The 22656-nt window shown below is 44.0% G+C and overlaps 1 protein-coding gene and 1 long non-coding RNA gene across 17 annotated transcripts in view; one reads left to right on the top strand and one right to left on the bottom strand.

Moving 5' to 3' along the window:
- The window catches only part of LZTR1 (leucine zipper like transcription regulator 1), a 280121-nt gene that overhangs the window by 231717 nt on the left and 25748 nt on the right, over nt 1-22656 (bottom strand). For 15 of the 16 annotated variants that reach the window (XR_005223269.2, XM_043533614.1, XM_037884956.2 and 12 more), the window contains exons 3-5: nt 10774-10830; nt 9846-9925; nt 3544-3652 (exon numbers count right to left, since the gene is read on the bottom strand). Coding sequence is in view for 15 of the 16 variants with exons in the window: in XM_043533614.1 (XP_043389549.1) it covers nt 3544-3652; nt 9846-9925; nt 10774-10830 (246 nt within the window). In the remaining variant the exon portion in view is untranslated. Of the gene's footprint in view, nt 1-3543; nt 3653-9845; nt 9926-10773; nt 10831-20980; nt 21185-22656 lie in introns of those variants that run through there. The other variant, XM_037884959.2, reaches the window with a different exon arrangement.
- LOC122463464 lies at nt 867-17564 on the top strand. The gene is made up of 3 exons (XR_006286874.1): nt 867-1014; nt 5653-5656; nt 17530-17564. It is a non-coding gene; the product is annotated as an uncharacterized LOC122463464 (long non-coding RNA).

Below are 22656 nucleotides of genomic sequence, written 5' to 3'. Positions count from 1 at the left end.
GCTAAATACACTCTTCACAACCCATTAGCTACAACCTTCCCTCCTGATCACGGTCTTTACAGCACTACTTGCGGCTGGTAGCTCATTGATGGTGAGATGTGCCTAGAAAGACCTCACGAGGTTCCCTCCTATGTGTTCCCACCAACTATGCCCCCCTCACTTCCACAGCTTTCTCAAAAAGATGGGAAATTCACAGCTAATTAATGTAGATGTAAGTCTACCTAGTGCTGCCTTGTGCCCTTCCAGAATGTGGAGACGGGCTAAACTGAACATTTCCAAACCAGGACATGCAGAATTAAGACAACACCTCCCACAGCATTACTTCAACTCTGTATTTTCTGCTGTTCGGGAGTTTTACGTTTAGCCAACCTCCACATTATAATTTAAGTTTAGCTACAATCCCACATTACAATTACAATGTAATTGTAAACAGGGATCATCATTGGGTGGGTGTTTCTAGTGGGGTCCCACAGGGATTGGTTCGTGACCCTACTCTATTTAACATAGTTATTAAGGACCTGGAAGAATACATAAAATCATCACCGAACATTTGCAGATCACTAAGATGGGAGGAATGATAAATAATGAAGAAGGCAAGTCACTGATACAGAGCAATCTAGATCACTTGGTAAAATGGGCACAACAACATGCATTTCAATACAGTAAAATGTAAAGTTATACCTCTAGGAACAAAGAATGCAGGCCATACTTACAGGATGCAGGACTCTATCTTGGGAAAAAGTGACTCTGAAAAAGACTTGAGGGTTGTGGTGGATAATCAGCTAAAAATTAGCTCCCAATGTCACACTGTGGCCAAAAGGGCTTGGATGTATAAAACAGCAGATAACTGAGGAGTAGGAAGATTATTTTACCTCTCTTTGGCAATGACACAACTGCTGCTTGAATACTGTGTCCAGTTCTGGTGTGCCCAATTCATAAAGGATATTGATAAATAGCAGAGGGTTCACAGAAGAGCCACAAGAATGATTAAAGGATTGGAAAACATCCCTTATAGTGATGGACTCAATCTGTTTAGTTTAACAAAGAGAAGATCAAGGGGAGACTTGATTCCAGTTTATAAGTACCTATGCAGAGAGGAAAAGAAATTTGATAACAGAGGGCTCTCCAACTAGCAGACAAAAGCATAAGATCCAATGACTAGAAGTTGAAACTAGAAACAAATTCAGACTGGAAATAAAATCAAATTTTTAACAGAGTATATTAGCCATGGAAACAATTTACGAAGGGCTGTGATGGAGTCTTCAATGCTGTCAATTTTTAACGCAAGATTGGATGTTTTTCTAAAAAGATCTACTCAAATTCAAGGAAATTCTATGGCCTGTGTTATATGGGAGGTCAGACTAGATGATCACAGTGGTCACTTCTGGCTTTATTATCTATGAAAATGGCAACTACCATTTCAGGCAGACTAAGGTGATCATTTCATTGCTTACATTCTGATCAAGTGTTCAATGTTATCTGCACAACCAATAGGCCTAGAAATGTAATTTTTTAGAACAAAGTTGAGATTCTGGAGCACAGCTCTGCAGCAAGGATAAAATCCACAGCAAATCCCATAGAAGCAGAATACACAAGGCTTTGATTATAAGGCCAATTTTACAGATGAGTGAGGTACAGATACTGAGGCCTAGATTTTCAAGAGCACAATAATAAATGATCAGTCTTCACCATGGCCTCAAGGTTCTGTACCAGGCCCAATGTTGTCAAATATGTTAATTAAAGAGTGGTGAGGTAGTGAAATTTGCAGACTCAAACTCAAGTTATTTAGGTTATTCAAGTCCAGAGAAGACAAAGGAATCCAGAGGGACTTAACTGAGCTAGGTGAATGGGCAACATGATGGAAAATGAAGTTCAGGGTCCAAAAATGCAAAATAATGCACACTGGAAGGATAAAATGGAACTACTCATACACCTTACTAGTTCTGAATTAACTATAACAACTTATACAGGCATCACTGTGGAGTTTGCATGAAGAGATATGCTCAAAGTGCAACAGTGGTCGAAAAAAGCAAATAAGATGCTAAGGGTATGTCTACACTACAAAATTAGGTCTATTTTATTTAAGTCGACATTGAGCCTCTGATTTAAGCAAGTCAATTCTGCATGTCCCCACTATGCACATTGTGTCGGCAGAGCGAATCTTCAATAACAGGGCCTGCATTGACTCACAGAGTGCTATCCCACAGTACATGGAGCCAAGTGGAATGTTGGGTTAGGCTTGCAATGCCTCATGGGACCAAAACATTTGCGTAGGTGATTATGGGAACATGGCATTAGCCTCCCATGATGCGCTTACTGTGACATTCTACACCTTGGGGGAGTGCCCTGTAACCCCCATATGTATATATAACAACTTTTTTATATATATATATATATATATAAAATAACTGTGATATTGCATATAAAGCAGGTCATGTGAGGTATCAGGGGAAAGGTTATGATCTGATGAAAGTCATTTATCTATCCATATATGTATATCATTAATGTATATGAAGTTATGAGAATTGTGTGGTATGGCTGTCACTAAAATATGCTGTAAATTGAGGGATCAACCAGGTATTAGTTTCCCAGAGGCAACAGCAAGGAAAGTAACCAACACCCGGGCGGGGTGTCAAACAACCCATCAACAGCCATTGTCCAGCAAGGAAGCTACAATTCAATGACTCACCTGCACGAGGCCACGTAAGGGGAATTTTCTCAACCTTTCCTGTAGACTCAGCAATGCCCCCCAGACATGCCTGGACTTGTGTTCCCCAAGCACATGGGACTGAGGGTTTAAAACAGAACATAGAGGCCCATGCTTCACCTTTCTCCTGCCCCCACCTATGCTGCAAGCAACAAAGACACTCACAGAAGATCCAACAGAGGATGCTGGCCCAGGTTTCAAGGGTGAAATCTGTATACTATGAACTGCAATATCCAGTGGGGTGAGAAAAAGTTCTTAATCTAGATGTTGCCAAGTTTAATAGGGTTGAGACTTTAGACTGCGTGCTTCTAGTTTATTTTATTTTGGTAACCAACTCTGAATTTTTGCCGATCACTTATAATCTATCTTTTGTAGTCAATAAATCTGTTTGACTGTTTATCTTTACCAGTGAGTTTGTATGAAATGTGTGGCAAAACTGCTCAGAGTACAAAGGCTGGTGTATATCCACTTTCCATTGATGAATGGAATTAATAAATTTATAAATTTGCACTGACTCCTGGAAAGAACACATCACACAACAATTTTTTTTAAAACAATGCAAAACAAAAAACAACCAACCAAACAAAAACATATTTCCCCCCACTGTCATATAGATTAATAGATTAAGGGATTTTTGGCAAAACTTTCGAAGAGCATTTACTTTGGGACAGTCCCTGCTTGAAAACTGCAGCCCAAAAGATGAAAGTTTTTGAGTCTATAACAACAAGAGGCTATAACAGAACCTGTTGTGCAAACTTAGCAACAGCATTGCCTACTACTGCCACTAAAACTACTTCCTAATGGATGCTCGTGTTCCATGACACCCAGCCCCTTACCTTCCTTCAGTCTTCCACTCTGTCCACTGGCCAGTTGCAAACTTGTACTCAAAAAGATCATTTTTATTCTTCAAATTGGAATTGGAATATATATCTCCAGTGTAGCCACCTGGATAACAACAATTTCATTAGACAAAGTTTCACATTTGGCACAATGTATACTCAGTTATTATGAACATTAGCAAATTGAAAATGACAAAACTCCACCAAACAGTTTATTATATAGAATAATAGAGCTATGTTAAGGTTATCTCCTCTATCTTTACATTACAAAAAAAATCTCAAGACTTTTTTTTAAAAGCTCTAGGGATGTTTGGATCTCAACCGCTGTATTTCCTAACAAGCCTTGTCTGGCAGTGGCAAAATCCTAGACTGTGATCTCCAAGCCCCCAGGCAGCCAAGTGCATGTCAGACATTATAAGTCCAGAAGGGATCATTGTGATCATCTAGTCTGACCTCCTGTATAGCACAGGCCACATTCTGTCTATCCTCTTCATCTTGGAGACTCTCTCCAGAAGAGTTAGCATTGTCAGCCACTATATCATGATGAATGGTAAGGAAAGGAAAGTAACCAACACCCGGGCGGGGTGTCAAACAACCCATCAACAGCCATTGTCCAGCAAGGAAGCTACAATTCAATGGGAGGCAGTGACCATGAGTTGGTTGAGTTCAGGATCCTGACGCAGGGAAGAAAGGTAAGCAGCAGGATACGGACCCTGGACTTCAGGAAAGCAGACTTCGACTCCCTCAGGGAACAGATGGCCAGGATCCCCTGGGGGACTAACATGAAGGGGAAGGGAGTCCAGGAGAGCTGGCTGTATTTCAAGGAATCCCTGTTGAGGTTACAGGGACAAACCATCCCGATGAGTCGAAAGAATAGTAAATATGGCAGGCGACCAGCTTGGCTTAATGGTGAAATCCTAGCGGATCTTAAACATAAAAAAGAAGCTTACAAGAAGTGAAAGGTTGGACATATGACCAGGGAAGAGTATAAAAATATTGCTCGGACACGTAGGAAAGATATCAGGAGGGTCAAATCGCACCTGGAGTTGCAGCTAGCAAGAGATGTCAAGAGTAACAAGAAGGGTTTCTTCAGGTATGTTGGCAACAAGAAGAAAGCCAAGGAAAGTGTGGGCCCCTTACTGAATGAGGGAGGCAACCTAGTGACAGAGGATGTGGAAAAAGCTAATGTACTCAATGCTTTTTTTGCCTCTGTTTTCACTAACAAGGTCAGCTCCCAGACTGCTGTGCTGGGCATCACAAAATGGGGAAGAGATGGCCAGCCCTCTGTGGAGATAGAGGTGGTTAGGGACTATTTAGAAAAGCTGGACGTGCACAAGTCCATGGGGCCGGACGAGTTGCATCCGAGAGTGCTGAAGGAATTGGCGGCTGTGATTGCAGAGCCCTTGGCCATTATCTTTGAAAACTCGTGGCGAACGGGGGAAGTCCCGGATGACTGGAAAAAGGCTAATGTAGTGCCAATCTTTAAAAAAGGGAAGAAGGAGGATCCTGGGAACTACAAGCCAGTCAGCCTCACCTCAGTCCCCGGAAAAATCATGGAGCAGGTCCTCAAAGAATCAATCCTGAAGCACTTACATGAGAGGAAAGTGATCAGGAACAGTCAGCATGGATTCACCAAGGGAAGGTCATGCCTGACTAATCTAATCGCCTTTTATGATGAGATTACTGGTTCTGTGGATGAAGGGAAAGCAGTGGATGTATTGTTTCTTGACTTTAGCAAAGCTTTTGACACGGTCTCCCACAGCATTCTTGTCAGCAAGTTAAAGAAGTATGGGCTGGATGAATGCACTATAAGGTGGATAGAAAGCTGGCTAGATTGTCGGGCTCAACGGGTAGTGATCAATGGCTCCATGTCTAGTTGGCAGCCGGTGTCAAGTGGAGTGCCCCAGGGGTCGGTCCTGGGGCCGGTTTTGTTCAATATCTTCATAAATGATCTGGAGGATGGTGTGGATTGCACTCTAAGCAAATTTGCGGATGATACTAAACTGGGAGGAGTGGTAGATACGCTGGAGGGGAGGGATAGGATACAGAAGGACCTAGACAAATTGGAGGTTTGGGCCAAAAGAAATCTGATGAGGTTCAATAAAGATAAGTGCAGGGTCCTACACTTAGGATGGAAGAATCCAATGCACCGCTACAGACTAGGGACCGAATGGCTAGGTAGCAGTTCTGCGGAAAAGGACCTAGGGGTGACAGTGGACGAGAAGCTGGATATGAGTCAGCAGTGTGCCCTTGTTGCCAAGAAGGCCAATGGCATTTTGGGATGTATAAGTAGGGGCATAGCGAGCAGATCGAGGGACGTGATCGTTCCCCTCTATTCGACACTGGTGAGGCCTCATCTGGAGTACTGTGTCCAGTTTTGGGCCCCACACTACAAGAAGGATGTGGATAAATTGGAGAGAGTCCAGCGAAGGGCAACAAAAATGATTAGGGGTCTAGAGCACATGACTTATGAGGAGAGGCTGAGGGAGCTGGGATTGTTTAGTCTGCGGAAGAGAAGAATGAGGGGGGATTTGATAGCTGCTTTCAACTACCTGAAAGGGGGTTCCAAAGAGGATGGCTCTAGACTGTTCTCAATGGTAGCAGATGACAGAACGAGGAGTAATGGTCTCAAGTTGCAATGGGGGAGGTTTAGATTGGATATTAGGAAAAACTTTTTCACTAAGAGGGTGGTGAAACACTGGAATGCGTTACCTAGGGAGGTGGTAGAATCTCCTTCCTTAGAGGTTTTTAAGGTCAGGCTTGACAAAGCCCTGGCTGGGATGATTTAACTGGGAATTGGTCCTGCTTCGAGCAGGGGGTTGGACTAGATGACCTTCTGGGGTCCCTTCCAACCCTGATATTCTATGATTCTATGAATGGCAGGCTCTCTGGAGATGATGCTGCCCAATCCTTCTAGAACAGATAGGGTCTTTTGATAATTCAAGGAATTTTATTATGGTCCTTTATTTCTAGACACCGCCTCAGGTCTTTTGCCTTCTGCCAGCACAGTTTCTTGTGTTTGATACCCAGTGTGGAGAGCTGCTGACACAGCCACTAGTATACTATTTCTGATGATGTTCCTAGCTAGCTCTGCACATACTGCTCACTCCACAAAAATACAAAGGTACGGATGGTAGCACACTGTGATATCACTTAACAAAAAAGTTTGTCTCTGAAAATGGCTTGCAAGTGAGCTCCACAGGGCTAGGAGGTTCCTGGACAACTTGACCCATTAACAGTGGAATGCAGAAAGGAGATCACACAGGCCACATCTGTAGTGTCTGGTACTCTGCAAGACAGTGATGGGAGGACTATTTGCACCAACTGCATTACCACAGTGGTCAGGCGTGTCCACACTGGCACTCTACTAGCTGAACTAACACTGATTAGCACTTATCCCCCATGGGGAATCAGGATAACTTAAGCCAATGGATAGCAGAAAAATAGTTGCCTTTAGCAAGTTTGTATGTGGGCAAAAGAGCACTTCTCAATAATGGAAGGACACAGCCACAAGTTTCTCTACTGTAGACAAGGCCTGTCCCTCTAACACTACAGTCCCCTGGGCACAACACTAATGGCACAGGCTCAGTGGGAAAAACCTCACCTACTGAATCATCAGCAATACTACAAACCCTTTAATCCCTTCGAATCAAAGTTTTCTGAGGTAAGGTAAGGTTACAATACTTCGATCATTTGTCAATCAAATGAACTGGTGTTTCCTCTCACATTAGAAAAGTGAATTAGCATTGGAAGGAGCCCAAGCAGAGCCCTGCTAAGTGCAGCTAAAATCAGCTGAAAATGAAGCTCATGATGTTAGGCTGATAATTAGGGCAATAGGATCTTCATAGTCAATTTTGAGAGGGGCTCGTTTCCACAGCTTTACCTGTACTAAGGGATCATTTTTAAGCCCTGGTTTAAACACTATTTCTGCAAACACAAATTAAACACTGTTTGCCTGGTCAGTGTGGATCAGGCCCAACTATTCTAAGGTACGATTAACAATTAGGCATAATAGATTACTGATTAGGCACAACACATTTAATCGGTGTTAGCACAAACCATCTTTTAAGAACAGGTTTAAAAACTATTCCCTACCATGGGTAAAACCTTAAACTAGATAAAGCAGGGTAAAGAAAAGGGACAACCCGAAGTCTCTGACAAGTAGGTGATTTAATTATTCAGCTGTCCAGCCTTCTCTTTAATGCATTGGAAGGAAGTCACTTGACCACTGGGCTATGAATGAGGAGCTCCTATTTGTTTAAAGGCTACCAATTTAAGTAGTGGGCTTGAGTAGTTGTTTATTTTACACAAGTAGTAGGCGTCCTTCAGTCTCGAGAGACCATGGATATGTACCTGAGAGGTAAAGAATTTACTCAATTGATTTTATGGCAGTTGTGGCTGTGACTGAAGAGACTGAATTGAGAGAGAGAATCTCTGCTGCATCTGACACATTTAAAGGTGGTATTTTGACCCTTTGGGCTCTGCCTTGTGCGAGCTCTTTTCTTCTCTTCCAAGCTGAACTGCTTCCTCTCATAACTCTGGAGACCTTTGTTAAGCTCTTCTTTCCAAAGGCTGCAGTCCTGAGTGTGATCTTCCCAGTTACACACATCCGTTGCTTTTGAGGTCTTGCTTGCACACATCCTTGAAATGCAATTTTGGGCACCCTTTGGCTCTTTTTCCAGATGCCAGGTCATCCTTTGGGATGCGCCCATCATTCATTCGGCACACATGCCCAAGCCAGTGGAGGCGTCTCTGTTTGAGGAGTGTTTGGCCCTGGGTATACTGGCCCTCTTGAGCAGCTCAGCTCAGTTAAGCAACAGCTCCAGGACATTCCAAAAATCTGACAAAGGCAACTCATAGGTAAGCTATTGAGCCTCTTTTCCTGATGACAGTGTAAGGTCCATGTCTTGCTCCTGTACAAAAGTGTGCTGATAACACACGCAAAATACACACAGATCTTTGTGTTTTCTGTCAGTTTGTTGTTTTGCCATACCCTCTTGCTCAGTCAGACATTGTTGTGGCAGCTTTTCCAATGCGGATGTTGAGTTCTGTTTCAAGTGAAAGGTTGACTGCGACAGTGGACCCCAGATATGTGAATTAATTCACCAGTTCAAGCTCATAGTTGATGGAGGGTGCTTCTTCAACTCCTTGGCACATTATGTTCTTCTTTTTAGGCTTACGGTAAGCCCAAAGCCTTGGCAGGAATTGGAAAAAACTGTCCATGAGGTTTTGGAGATGGACTTCTGTGTGGATTGTCACAGCTGCACTGTCAGCGAAGAGGAAGTGTTAGATGATGGCCTTCCGAGTCTTGGTTTTAGATCTGAGTCTTGCAAGATTGAACAAGTTTCACTCCATGCATCTGAAGAAGTGGGTTTTTTTTACCCACAAAAGCTTATGCCCAAATAAATCTGCTAGTCTTTAAGGTGCCACCGGACTCCTAGTTGTTTTTGTGGATACAGACTAACATGGTTACCCCTGTGAAGATTGAACAGCTTTCCATCAGATCTTGTGTGCAAGTCGATTCCTTCAGCTGAGGAACCAAAAGCTTGTTTCAGTAGTAAGGAGAAGATCCAAAACAGAGTTGAGGCAAGTACACAGTCTTGCTTGACCCCACTACAAATCTGGAAAGCCTCTGAGACTGAGCAGTCATATTGGACTGTACCATACATGTTTTCATGTAAGGACCAAATCATGTTCAAGAGCTTGGGGGGACATCCAATCTTTTCTAGAAGCAAAAATAGTCTGCTTCTAAAGGCTATGTGAAGGGGCACTGTTTTCTGCATTTCTCTTGTAGTTGTCTCAGTGAGAAGATTATGTCAAAAGTAGACCTTTCGGCTCTGAAGCCAAACTGTGATTCAGGATAGATTCTGTATGCAAGGGTCTGAAGTCTGTTCAGGACAACTCATGCAAAGGCTTTTCCCATGATGCTAAGAAAGTAAATGCCATGATAGTTGTTACAGTCACTCCTGTCACCCTTGTTTTTATAGAGAGTGATGATGTTGGCGTCTCTCATTTCTTGTGGTACTTCGTCTTCTTTCCAGCATAGGTGTTGCAGTAGAATAGGTTTTGTGCATTTTACCACCTCTGATGGTATGCAGTCTTTTCTGGGGCAAAAGAAAGGAAACCCAAACCTGAAGTCCTGGCCATAAATCAGCCACAGGGAGGGACTGAACTGGAGATCTTCGACTCATGCCTACACACCTCTTAAAGTTAACGCTCCCTTTTAAAAAACAGCCCAATAAATTCTCAAAACATTCATTATTCACAGTATACAAAGCCTGAGTTTGTCACTGGCTTACCAAACACAAACATGCTGCTCCCATAGACTACCGCTGAATGGTGATACCGGGGCGCTGGAGGGGTCCCTGTGGTAAAAGCCCTGGGGGATAATACAAAGATAGGGTTGACTGCTGCTTCCTTTGTGTGTTTCAAGTACACAAAGAAATTATTTAACTTGGGTATGAAGATATTTGCTTTGGGAAGGCAATTAACTGAAGTCATTATTTCAGTGTTAATAAATGAGCATTTTCATTTATTCTATATTTTCTAATCATGCTGACCATGATTTTATGGTAGATTAAGTGTTTTATTAAGTTTAATTCTTTTTTTAAATATATCATGCAAAGTTTAAATATGAACATTGAAATAAATTCTGCAACACTATTATATAGCTACATAGTAAGATAACACACTGCTCACAGCCCAGGCTGGAGTGGGGCGAAGTTGGCTTTAACCCTTCCCAATCCTGGGCTGCTCTGGGAGCTGGACGAGTTCTCTCGGTAATGAAGACAGCCTTCAGAGGTTGTCTAAACTACAGCAGCCTCCCTTGGCTGCTCTATGGGCAGCAGTGCTGCCCCAAATCTCAGCAGCACCACTGACACAGCCCCTGCCATGCCCCCTACACCAGGAACTGCGAGGGGATTCTCAGAAGTCAGCTCTACAACTGTCGTCCACAGTACTTGCTGTAACTGGGGCTCTTTACATAACTCCCACCTGTTTATCTGGTGTAAAGGGGCTGAAACAGGAGTGAGGATCTCACCGACCATCAACAAATACATGAATGAGGTGGAAATTAAAATAACCTTGACTCCAGGAAAAAAAGTCAAATAATCTCCTGCTCCCAAAGAAGTTTTTACTTAAGTTAACCCATTTTGGACAGCTGTCAAGTCCAGTAGACTTCTATGGCAGGAATTAAATCAGTAATAAAAATGAGAAATATTCTCATACCTGCACCAAGAGCAATCCTTTACGTCAAATCTCAATAGGTCATTCAACATTGTTTTTCTGCAACGGAAAGAGATGGAAAAGATGTAATGAATGTTTAGCTACATATGCAGAACAAAGACAAACTACAACAGCACTAAAACTTTGTAGGAATAGGAATTGCCAGAGCAGATCACAGCAAGGATCCAGCTAGTTCAGTATGCTGTCTCTCACACAGCCAGTACCAGATGATTTAAAAAAAAAAAAAAAAAGAAACCCGATTGTTGGCACTTACAGAATACCGAAGAGTTTATAGCCCTTGGAAAAAAATATTTCTTCTGGCCAGTACAGCTGTGAATATTCTTAATATCCATATAAATAGATCATTCTACGATCCTACTAAGTGTTTGTCATCTGGGATGTATTGTGGCAGGAATTTCCACAGTCAAAAGGTGTGTCTTTTTATCAGTTTTAGTGTCCTGTCTCTTACATGATGTCCCCTCTTGCTTTGTATTTTGAGAAAGGGTAAACAGAAGTGCCTAATTTGTCTTCTCTATATCACTTATTATTTTATACCTCAGTCACGTCCTTTCTTATTCATCTCCTCCTTAAAACAGTCCTAGTCCTTTCAACTTCTCCTCATGCAGCAGTCTCTCCTCTTACCTCTATTCGTTATTGACATCCAATACCCACCTCTCCATCCCTTCTATTTCTGCTCTCTTGCTTTTGAGACTAGCCTTCTAGAGCATGAGCTCCAAGTGGCTGACACTCTCACAAATACAGAGCTACCAAGGCAAAGAGCCATGACTCTAGTATAAGTCACCTATCTGAAGAGAAGAGTATTGGGACAGCAACATTTCTAAGGTCTGGCCCCAACATAAATTCTCAAGACTTTCATCATCTGGCCCTGGGGAGCTCTCACTCCTGCAGCAAATACCCATAAAAGATAGAAAAACTAAGGACCCTGCTCATCATTCTCACACAGAAAGAAATGAATCATGTGCATGTGACAGTCTGTATCCTTATGTTCATTCACCGTTTTTAGAAAACTATAACGGATTTTGTACAAAGCTATCATTTGAAAATTCACAATATACTGATCATTAGTGTCCTGGTAAAATACTCATGGCAACACTGTATGTAAAGATTTTACTGTATAACATTACTGTAACATGCTCCAAATTCAGAAAAGCAGACACAAACCAATTCCTCAGAGACGAAAGGCAAACTGATGCCTCAGCCAGGTGTCTACAAAATCCGATGGACTATCACCTGGGTAAGCAGTCATTCTTTGGCAAGAAAAAGGGTGTGAGAGAGAAATGTATATGTTGGCAAAGAAACAGCTGGAAATTCCTATCCCACAGACTGTTGCCTGAACCCCAGCTGGAGATGATTCTCAAACTAGAGAGTTGCTATAAGAAAGGGGTACAAACTCCCCAGATTATCTCTCCCTTCATCTTTACTCACAGCATCAACAATACATGAAGGAAAAAGGAAGCATCATTGGAGTGGGGAGGGATCCTGGCTGAAAGATTCTAGTAGTCTTCTACTAGAACATATGGTGAGAGAGCCTTTTGCTTTAAGTTCACTTACCTTGTTAAGTTAGGTATCAGTTTGCATTTTACCTTTTATTTCTTTGTAACCAATTCTGACTTACGTCTCACTACATGCAATCACTTAAAAATCTATCTTTCTGTAGTTAATAAACTTGTTTTATACTGTTATCTAAACCACCGTGTGTTTGGATTGAAGTGTCTGGGAAACTCCATTTGAGATAAGATTTGTGCATATCATTTTCTATTAATGGAATGATGGACTTACTATGAGTCTGTATTGTCCAGAAGAGACTGGGCAGTACAAGATGCACATTACTGGGGGAAAGTCTGGCACTGGGAGTTTGCTGTTGTTGCCCTGCTGGTGTAATTCATGGGTGGCTGGCTACAGCACTCATACAGTATATCTGGGAGCGCTTTATATGCTGGAGGCTGGGTGAGAGCAGACTAGGGCTGGTTGTTCTCACAGCAAAGCAGTGTAAAAAGTAAAAAGTGGAGAGTTGAGGACACACAGCTGTCCATCAGTCCAGACTGTACCCTGGAGAATGTCACAGTATGTTACAAGTGAAACCCTACCTACAGTTAGATCATTCAGACCATTTACCTGCAGGAGCCTTCCTAACAGCACCCATTCTAGAGTTCTGTTCAGTTCAAGAAATGGGGCTGCCATCGTTTCTCTTCACAGGAGACTATTCCACAGTCAAATAGATTTCAGTGTTAGGACATTTCTCCTGATATTCAGCATACGTGTTCTCTTTCTTTCTTTAGAATCATAGAATATCAGGGTTGGAAGGGACCTCAGGAGGTCATCTAGTCCAACCCCCTGCTCAAAGCAGGACCGATCCCCAATTAAATCATCCCAGCCAGGGCTTTGTCAACCCTGACCTTAAAAACTTCTAAGGAAGGAGATTCCACCACCTCCCTAGGTAACGCATTCCAGTGTTTCACCACCCTTCTAGTGAAAAAGTTTTTCCTAATATCCAACCTAAATCTCCCCCACGGCAACTTGAGACCATTACTCCTTGTTCTGTCATCTACTCTTCACAGTTATAGTTCCTCCTAGTTACACCTCCCGTTGCATCAAACTAAACATTCCTCTCCCTTCTTGGTGTCAACATCTTTTAAATATTTGTATTATTTTATCAGCCCCTGCATTAGTTGTCATTTACCCAAGCTAGACGTATTTAGTTTTGTAAACCTTTCCTGATCAGCAAGGTCCTTCATTTTGGGGGTTTACTGATTTTTACCAAAAAATCCCACTGTGATGGGATCCCGTGACACGGTTCCCCAGGTGCAACCTGGACTGTGGGAGAGCTGAGCCCTCCAAACCCACCACCCTGGGCTGTCCCTCATACTGGGATGCTGATGTCAAGCTATAAACCTCTGACAGGCATTGCACTTACACAGCCATCCACAGGCAGGGACACACCCAACTGAGTTACAAGAATGATCTCCCAGACACACACAAATCATCAATAGAGAGGCTCCAGCCAACTCCCCCCAGCTCCCCAGCCTTGCACCCCAGGAATATACCATCTTGCACTGCTCAAGGTTCCCTTGGACAGTGCAAACTCATTAATAAGTTTGTCACTTCTTCATAGGAAAGTGGAAATGCACCAGCCTTTGTAATCTGAAAAGCACTTCAACCAAAAATACAGTTTTAGGTAAAACATAAAACACATTTATTTAATACAGAAAAACAGATTTTAAGTGATTATAAGTAACAGACAGAGATTACAGCTGGTCAATGTAGAAACAAATTCACAGTCTAAATTCTAACTTAACAGACTAAGCAAGCTTTGAATCAAACAGTCTGTTACCTTAACAGATTGTACAGACAGCTTACAGTTCCTCAATACACAGACTGGACCTCCTTCCAGCCTGGAACCAATCTCCCTAGTTCAAAGCCTGTCTTCCAGATGATCTTCCAGGTGTTGAGATGGGGGAAGAGAGGCTAAGTGATGAAGTCACTGCCACTCTTTTATACTTTCTTCCAGTTGCTAAAAAGGTCCTTGCTGTGATCAGGAACAGTCAACATGTATTCACCAAGGGCAAGTCATGCCTGACCAACCTGATTGCCTTCTATGATGAGAAAAATGGCTCTGTGGATATGGGGAAAGTGGTGGATGTGATATATCTTGACTTTAGCAAAGCTTTTGATATGGTCTCCCACAGTATTCTTGCCCAAGTTAAAAAAGTATGGATTGGATGAATGGACGATAAGGTGGATAGAAAGCTAGCTAGATTGTCGGGCTCAACGGGTAGTGATCAATGGCTTGATGTCTAGTTGGCAGCCAGTATCAAACGGAGTGCCCCAGGGGTCGGTCCGGGGGCTGGTTTTTTTCAACATCTTCATTGAACATTGATCTGGATGATGGGATTAACTGAACCCTCAGCAAGTTCGCAGATTACACTAAGATGGGGGGAAGAGGTAGATATGCTGGAGGGTAGGGATAGGGTCCAGAATGACCTAGACAGATTGGACAATTGGGCCAAAAGAAATCTGGTGAGGTTCAACGAGGACAAGTGAGGGGTTCTGCACTTAGGAAGGAAGAATCCCATGCACCGGTACAGGCTGGGGACTGACTGGCTAAGCAGAAGTTCTACAGAAAAGGACCTGGTGATTACAGTGGATGAGAAGCTGGATATGAGTCAGCAGTGTGCCCTCGTTGCCAAGAAGGGCAACGGCGTATTGCGCTGTATTAGTAGGAGCACTGCCAGCAGATAGAGGGAAGTGATTCTTCCCCTCTATTCGGCACTGGTGAGGCCACACCTGGAGTATCGCATCCAGTTTTGGTCCCCCCAGTACAGAAGGGATGTAGACAAATTGGAGAGAGTCCGGCAGAGGACAATGAAAATGATTAGGGGGCTGGGACACATGACTTATGAGGAGAGGCTGAAGGAACTAGACTTATTTAGTCTGCAGAAGAAAAGATTAGATAGCAGCCTTCAACTACCTGAAGGGGGGTTCCAAAGAGGATGGAGCTAGGCTGTTCACAGTGGTGGCAGATGACAGAACAAGAAGCAATGGTCTCAAGCTGCAGTGGGGGAGGTTTAGGTTGGATATTAGGAAACCCTATTTCACTAGGAGGGTGGTGAAGTACTGGAATGGGTTACCTAGGGAGGTGGTGGAATCTTCATCCTTAGAGGTTTTTAAGGCCTGGCTTGACAAAGCCCTGCCTGGGATGATTTAATTGGTGTTGGTCCTGCTTTGAGCAGGGGATTGGACTAGATGACCTCCTGAGGTCTCTTCCAACCCTAATATTCTGTGATTCTATGATATGGGTTAGGCCACCCCATTGTATGCGTGCCTTCTCTGAGAAGCCACCGGGATAGTGGATCTTGATGAGCCATTGACACCTATCTGGCCATTGATGGCTGCTCCTTTGTCCCTACTGAAAGGCTGGCTGTGGGAATTTCCAACCTCACAACATATTTAAGTAACATAACATACGAACGGCCCTACTGGGTCAGACCAAAGGTCCATCTAGCCCAGTATCCTGTCTTCCAACAGTGGCCAGTGCCAGGTACCCCAGAGGGAATGAACAGAACAGGTAACCAAGTGATCCATCCCCTGTTGCTCATTCCCAGCTTCTGGCAAAATAAGGCTAGGAGACACCATTCCTGCCCATCCTGGCTAATAGCCATTGATAAACCTATCTTCCATGAATTTATCTAGTTCTTTTTTTGAACCCTGTTATGGTCTTGGCCTTCACAACATCCTCTGGCAAGGAGTCCCACAGGTTGACTGTGTGTTGTGTGAAGAAATACTTCCTTTTGTTTTAAACCTGCTGCCTATTAATTTCATTTGGTGACCCCTAGTTCTGGTGTTATGAGAAGTAGTAAACAACACTTCCTTATCTACTTTCTCTACACCAGTCATGATTTTATAGAACTCAATCATATCTCCCCTTAGCCATCTTTCTTCCCCAAGATGAAAAGTCCCAGTCTTATTAATCTTTCTCATTATACGGAAGCTGTTCCATACCCCTAATCATTTTTGTTGCCCTTTTCTGAACCTTTTCCAATTCCAATACATCTTTTTTGAGATGCGGCGACCACATCTGCGCACAGTATTGAAGATGTTGGAGTACCATGGATTTATATAGAGGCAACATGATATTTTCTGTCCTATTATCTATCCCTTTCTTAATTATTCCCAGCATTTGGGACAGTTCCTCAGATTTGTCACCTAAAAAGAATGGGTCAGGTTTGGGAATCTCCCTCACATCCTCAGCTGTGAAGACCAATGCAAAGAATTCATTTAGTTTCTCCACAATGACCTTATCGTCCTTGAGTGCTCCTTTAGCACCTCAGTCATCCATTGGCCCCACTGGTTGTTTAGCAGGCTTCCTGCTTTTGAGGTACTTAAAAAAAAAATTGCTATTACTTTTTGAGTCTTTGGCTAACTGTTCCTCAAATTCCTTTTTGGCCTTCCTAATTGTATTTTTACACTTCATTTGCCAGTGTTTATGCTCCTTTCTATTTTCCTCACTAGGATTCAACTTCCACTTTTTAAAGGATGCCTTTTTGCCTCTCACTGCTTCTTTTACTTTGTTGTTTAACATATAAACTTCATAACTTCACATAAAATGATAGTACATACAATCTAACAGGATATTAATGTTCAGCAGATCAAGACTTTTAAATTGATACCTCACAAGGCATACTTTTTGTATAAAACATATCATAATCAGATGGCAATGGTGAATATGGGATTCCAGGGTGCTACTATCAGGTACAGAATGTCACACCCGTGTTTTACAAAAGCTATTATTCAGTTTTTACTGATATTAACCTGAATTTTGGACCACCCAAATACATGAAAATACTGATTACGTTAAGAAAATTCAGTATATTACATTAGGTGTTTATGTTAATAATAAATTGGTCTAAGTGTATAAGGCTTATAAGGCTGTCTGTTCAAGTAAGGCAATGTAGTGGAAGACAAACACATGAGAATGCTTGTGCATATAAGTGATCTCTCTCTCTCCTGCCACCCATCTCCACCCTCTGACAAACAGATATATGTACATCAGTATTCAAGTCCTAAAAAATGAAGTGTTGGAATTCCCCAGACTAAGCTCCCTGTTCCCAAAGGAGAGATGGCAGCTCTGTAACCTGTGCAACCTAGGTAACCAAGGAACCATTGCCTTCCAGAGCAGGCCCAGAAGCAGTATTGGTGGAGGATGTAATGCAAATGGGTGGCACCCTCTATCTGTTAAAGGAAAAGGAGGACTTGTGGCACCTTCGAGACTAACAAATTTATTTGAGCATAAGCTTTTGTGAGCTACAGCTCACTTCATCGGATGCACTGGATACATTTTTTCAAGATAAATCTCATTCTTTGCTTATTTCCTTCCAGTCATTGTGTATTTCATTAACATGCTACTTACTCTCTACCAGATCATTAATAAAGATGCCAAATAAGAGATGTACTCACTAAGGCCTGGTCTACACTACAGGGTTAGGTCGAATTTAGACGCGTTAGGTCGATTTTAAAATGAATGCGTTCACACAACCAACCCTGTTCCATCAACTTAAAGGGCTCTTAAAATCCAATTCTGTACTCCTCCCTGGCGAGCGGAGTAGCGCTAAAATCGACCTTGCTGGGTCGAATTTGGGGTAGTGCGGATGCAAATCGACGGTATTGGCCTCCGGGAACTATCCCAGAGTGCTCCATTGTGACCGCTCTGGACAGCACTTTGAACTCTGATGCACTAGCCAGGTACATAGCAGAAGGCCTGGGAACTTTTGAATTCCATTTCCTGTTTGGTCAGCATGCTGAACTCAGCAGCACAGGTGACCATGCAGTGCCCCAGAATCGCAAACGAGCTCCAGCATGCACAGAAAGGGAGACACTGGATCCAACTGCTGTATGGGGAGAAGCATCTGTACAGGCAGAACTCCAATCAAAAAGAAGAAATGCAAATATATTTGCCAAAATCTCACAGAGCAAGTTGGAAAGAGGATACAACAAGGACACACAGCAGTGCCGCGTGAAAGTTAAGGAGGTGAGGCAAGCCTACCAAAAAACAAAGGAGGCAAACAGTCGCTCCAGGTCAGAGCCCCATACATGCCAGTTCTATGATCAGTTGCATGCCATTCTAGAAGGGGACCTACCACTACCCCACCACTGTCCGTGGACACCTGCAAGAGGGGAGTCTCAAGCAACAAGGAGGAGGATTTTGTGGCTGAGGAAAAGGAGGTGGAGGAGAAGGACGAGAATACACAGCAGGCAAGTAGTGAATCCATGCTCCCCGGCAGCCAGGACCTTTTCATCGCCCTGGAGCCAATACCCTCCCAAGGCGGGATCCCCAACCCTGAAGCCGGAGAAGGCACCTCTGGTGAGTGCACATTTGTAACTACGGTACAGGGTTTAAAAAGCAATAGTGTCTAATGTTTGATTTGCCCTGAAGAATTGGGATGCATTCGCAGCCAGTACAGCTACTGGAAAAGTCTATTCACATGTCTGGGGATGGAGCGGGAATCCTCCAGGGACATCTCCATGAAGCTCTCCTGGAGGTACTCTGAAAGTATTGTGAAATCATTGCAGCACAAAGCATGGCAGCAAATGGTCCTGGGTTTTGGTTGCATTCAAGCAACATTCAGTCTATATCTTTCTGTCTTAGCCTCTGGAGAGTGACATCATTCATGGTCACCGGTTGAAATAGGGGAATTTTTGTAAGGGAACAATAAAAGGACCCCGTTCATGCTGGGCTGTTTGCACTTGGCTAAAAGGGATCATCCCAGAGAATAGCCATGCGGTGGAGTGGGGGACAGGTGTGTGCTGCACATTCACCCGAAAACCGCAGCCTCTCCTTTTAAATGTACAGCCCAACCCATTGCTTCTTATGGGTAAGGATAGCACTGCAGTTTGAAACCATTCCCACATGGTAATAAGCCAGCCCCGCGTACCCTTTGCCTTACCATGGCTGCATGGAAACTGAATTCTGTTGCCCAGCTGTGTGTGATGTGCCATCATACCGGCAGACGCTCAAAATAAAAGGCAAAATGCGACCTTGTACCTAGAGCACATGTGCTGTCTGCTGTGAATTGTTTGATTCACTGTGAAAGAGTCTCCCTTTTGTTCTCAGAAATGTATCATCTTAAATTTTACTCTCCCTTTTTATCTCCCCCCAGGAGGAAATGTTTCTAGGCTCCCCCTATCATCTCCGTCCCTGAGGTTATCGCAGATTACAAGGCAAAAAAAAACACACTTGGGATGACATGTTTTCCAAGCTCATGCAGTCCTTCCACACTGACAGGGCACAGCTGAATGCATGGAGGCATTCAGTGTTAGAGGCTAGGAAAGCATTAAGTGAGTGCAAAGCGCAGAGGCAGGAGCGCAAAGAGCAGAAGTGATGCTAAGGCTAATGGGGGAGCAAACAGACATGATATAGTGTCTGGTGCAGCTGCAGGAAAGCCAATAAAAGCACAGACCCCAGCCACATCCATTGTACAACTACCTGACCTCTTCCCCAAGTTCCATATTCTCCTCACCCAGACACCCAAGAACGCGGGGAGGGGCGGGGAGGGAGGGAGGGGAGGGAAGGCTCCGGGCACCCAGCCACTCCACTCCAGAGGATGGCTCAAGCAACAGAAGGCTGTCATTCAAACAGTTTGATTTGTGGTGTGGCTACAATAAGCAGTGTGGCCTTGTCCTTCCCTCCTCCCTCACCCCACCCTACCCCACTCGCGCTACCTTGTCAGCTATCTCCCTTTTTTTTTTTTTTTTTTTTTTTTTTTAAAGTAATAAAGAATGAATGCATGGTTTCAAGAAAATAGATACTTTATTTCGGAGGGTGGTTGGCTTAAAGGGAATTAAAATCAACATCAAGGAGAAATACACACAACTGTCACACCAAAGCCTGGCCAGTCATGAAACTGGTTTTCAAAGCTTCTCTGATGCGCAGCGCGCCTTGCTGTGCTCTTCTAATCGCCCTGGTGTTTGACTGCTCAAAATCGGACACCAGGCCATTTGCCTCAACCTCCCACCCCGCCATAAATGTCTCCCCTTACTCTCACAGATATTATGGAGCACATAGCAACCAGCAATAACAATGGGAATGTTGGCTGTGCTGAAGTCTAAGCTAGTCAGCAAACAGTGCCAGTGAGCTTTTAAACGTCCAAAGACACATTCTACCACCATTCTGCACTTGCTCAGCCGACAGTTGAACTGCTCCTTACTACTCTCCAGGCTGCCTGTGTACAGCTTCATAAGCCATGGGAGCAAGGGGTAGGCTGGGTCCCCAAGGATAACTATTGGCATTTCAACATCCAACGGTAATTTTCTGGTCTGGGAAGTAAGTCCCTTCTTGCAGCTGCTCAAACAGCCCAGAGTTCCTAAAGATGCGAGCGTCATGCACCTTTCCCAGCCATCCCACGTTGATGTCGCTGAAACATCCCTTGTGATCCACCAGTGCTTGCAGCACCATTGAGAAGTACATCTTGCAGTTCACGTACTGGTTGGCAAGGTGGTCTGGTGCCAAGATAGGGATATGTGTTCTGTCTATCGCCCCACCACAGTTAGGGAAACCCATTGCAGCAAAGCCATCCACTGCACATTACCCAGAGTCACTACCCTTGATAACAGAACGTCAATGATTGCATTGGCTACTTGGATCACAGCAGCCCCCACAGTAGATTTGCTCACTCCCAATTGATTCCCGACTCACCGGTAGCAGTAGGGTGTAGCAAGCTTCCACAGGGCTATCGCCACTCACTTCTCAGCTGTCAAGGCAGCTCTCATCCTCGTATTCCTGCGCTTCAGGGTGGGGGAAAGCAACAGTCAGAGTTCCAGGAAAGTGGCCTTACGCATGCGAAAGTTTTGCAGCCACTGTGAATCATCCCATACCTGCAACACTATGCGGTCCCACCAGTCTGTGCTTGTTTGCCGGGCCCAGAATCGGTGTTCCACTGTATCAACCAGCCCCACTGCCACCATGATGTCCCAGTTGCCACAGCCTGTGCTTTCAGGAACGTCTGTGTCCATGTGCTCATCAAAATCGTCCTCATGCTGGTGTGTCTTAGCCCTGTTCTGCATATACTCCAGGATAATGCGCAAGGGGTTTACAATGGTCACAACAGGAGCAGTGAGCTGAGCAAGCTCCATGCTTGCCGTGGTATAGCGTCTGCAGGAGAGCAGAGTTGCAGCGGAAGCAGTGGATGACGACAGATGCCACGAGAATAGATATTTATACAGAACAACGAGAGGATCTGAGAGGTGGATTCATGGCACCAGGAGAGCAGAGTTGCAGCGGAAGCGGTGGACGACGACATCATGGAGAAATTTGCTGTTGAGACTGAGCTCATTTACAAGAGCAGAGTTGTAGCGGAAGCGGTGGATGATGACGGTTAGCAGTCGTACTGCACCGTCTGCTGACAGCAGCACCCAGAACACAACAGCAGGGGTGACAGTGAGCTGAGCAGGCTCCATGCTTGCGATGGTTTGGCGTCTGCACGGAAAAAAGGCGCAAAACAATTGTCTGCCGTTGCTTTCATGGAGGGAGGGGCAACCTACAACATGTACCCAAAACCACCCGCGACAAAGGTTTTGCCCCATCAGGCATCGGGAGCTTAACCCATAAATTCCATATTTATGGGCAGCGGAGACTGTGGGAACTGTGGGATAGCTACCCACAGTGCACCACTCCGTAAGTTGATGCTAGCCACGGTAGTGAGGACACACTCAGCCAACTTAATGCGCTTAGTGTGGATATATGCAATAGACTGTATAAAATCGATTTCTAAAAATCGACTTCTATAAAATCGACCTAATTTCATAGTGTAGACATACCCTAAGAAAAACATTTGGGAAGAGGATCTGGGCGGAAAATAATTAGTTTTCCGTTGTGGAATTGCATGGGAATTTTTTCATTCTAGGCAAGATCTGTCCTGACTGTTGCAAAAGCTAGAGGTTCAACCCCCAAATCCAGCAGATCTGGAAGCCATCAATATGGGGCCCTCCTATACCTTGCAGGAGGCCTCAGAGCCACTGCATCAGGTAGTAGGGTTCTGTTACTCCCACATTTGGCCAAAATTCAGAATAGTGTGGGTTGTTTCATTTAGGAGGAGAAAATGATGATGGAGACAGGTATCTTTGAAGAAGTCATTTTATTTACGAAGAATGTACAAAGTCCTGTTCCCCTAAACACTGCAGAACTCTAACAGCAGAAGACAGTTTCTTTGTGCACAGCTCCAAGCCCCTTCCTAGCCAATAATCAGTCGGAAAGCGCTCTCTCTCTCGGCTTTTTCTCAGGGCCCTGCTCCTAGTGCTTCTGTGGCTGTGTTTTGTACTTCTTTGGTGCCTTCCCTCTCTGCTCCTCTTTCACAGACACACAAATCTTAATAA

This window comes from Chelonia mydas, chromosome 21 (genome assembly GCF_015237465.2).
Source record: "Chelonia mydas isolate rCheMyd1 chromosome 21, rCheMyd1.pri.v2, whole genome shotgun sequence".
Classification (NCBI taxonomy): Eukaryota; Metazoa; Chordata; order Testudines; family Cheloniidae; genus Chelonia; species Chelonia mydas.
Note: the sequence above shows the minus strand (reverse complement) of the source record. Positions and strands in the feature narration are given on the sequence as shown.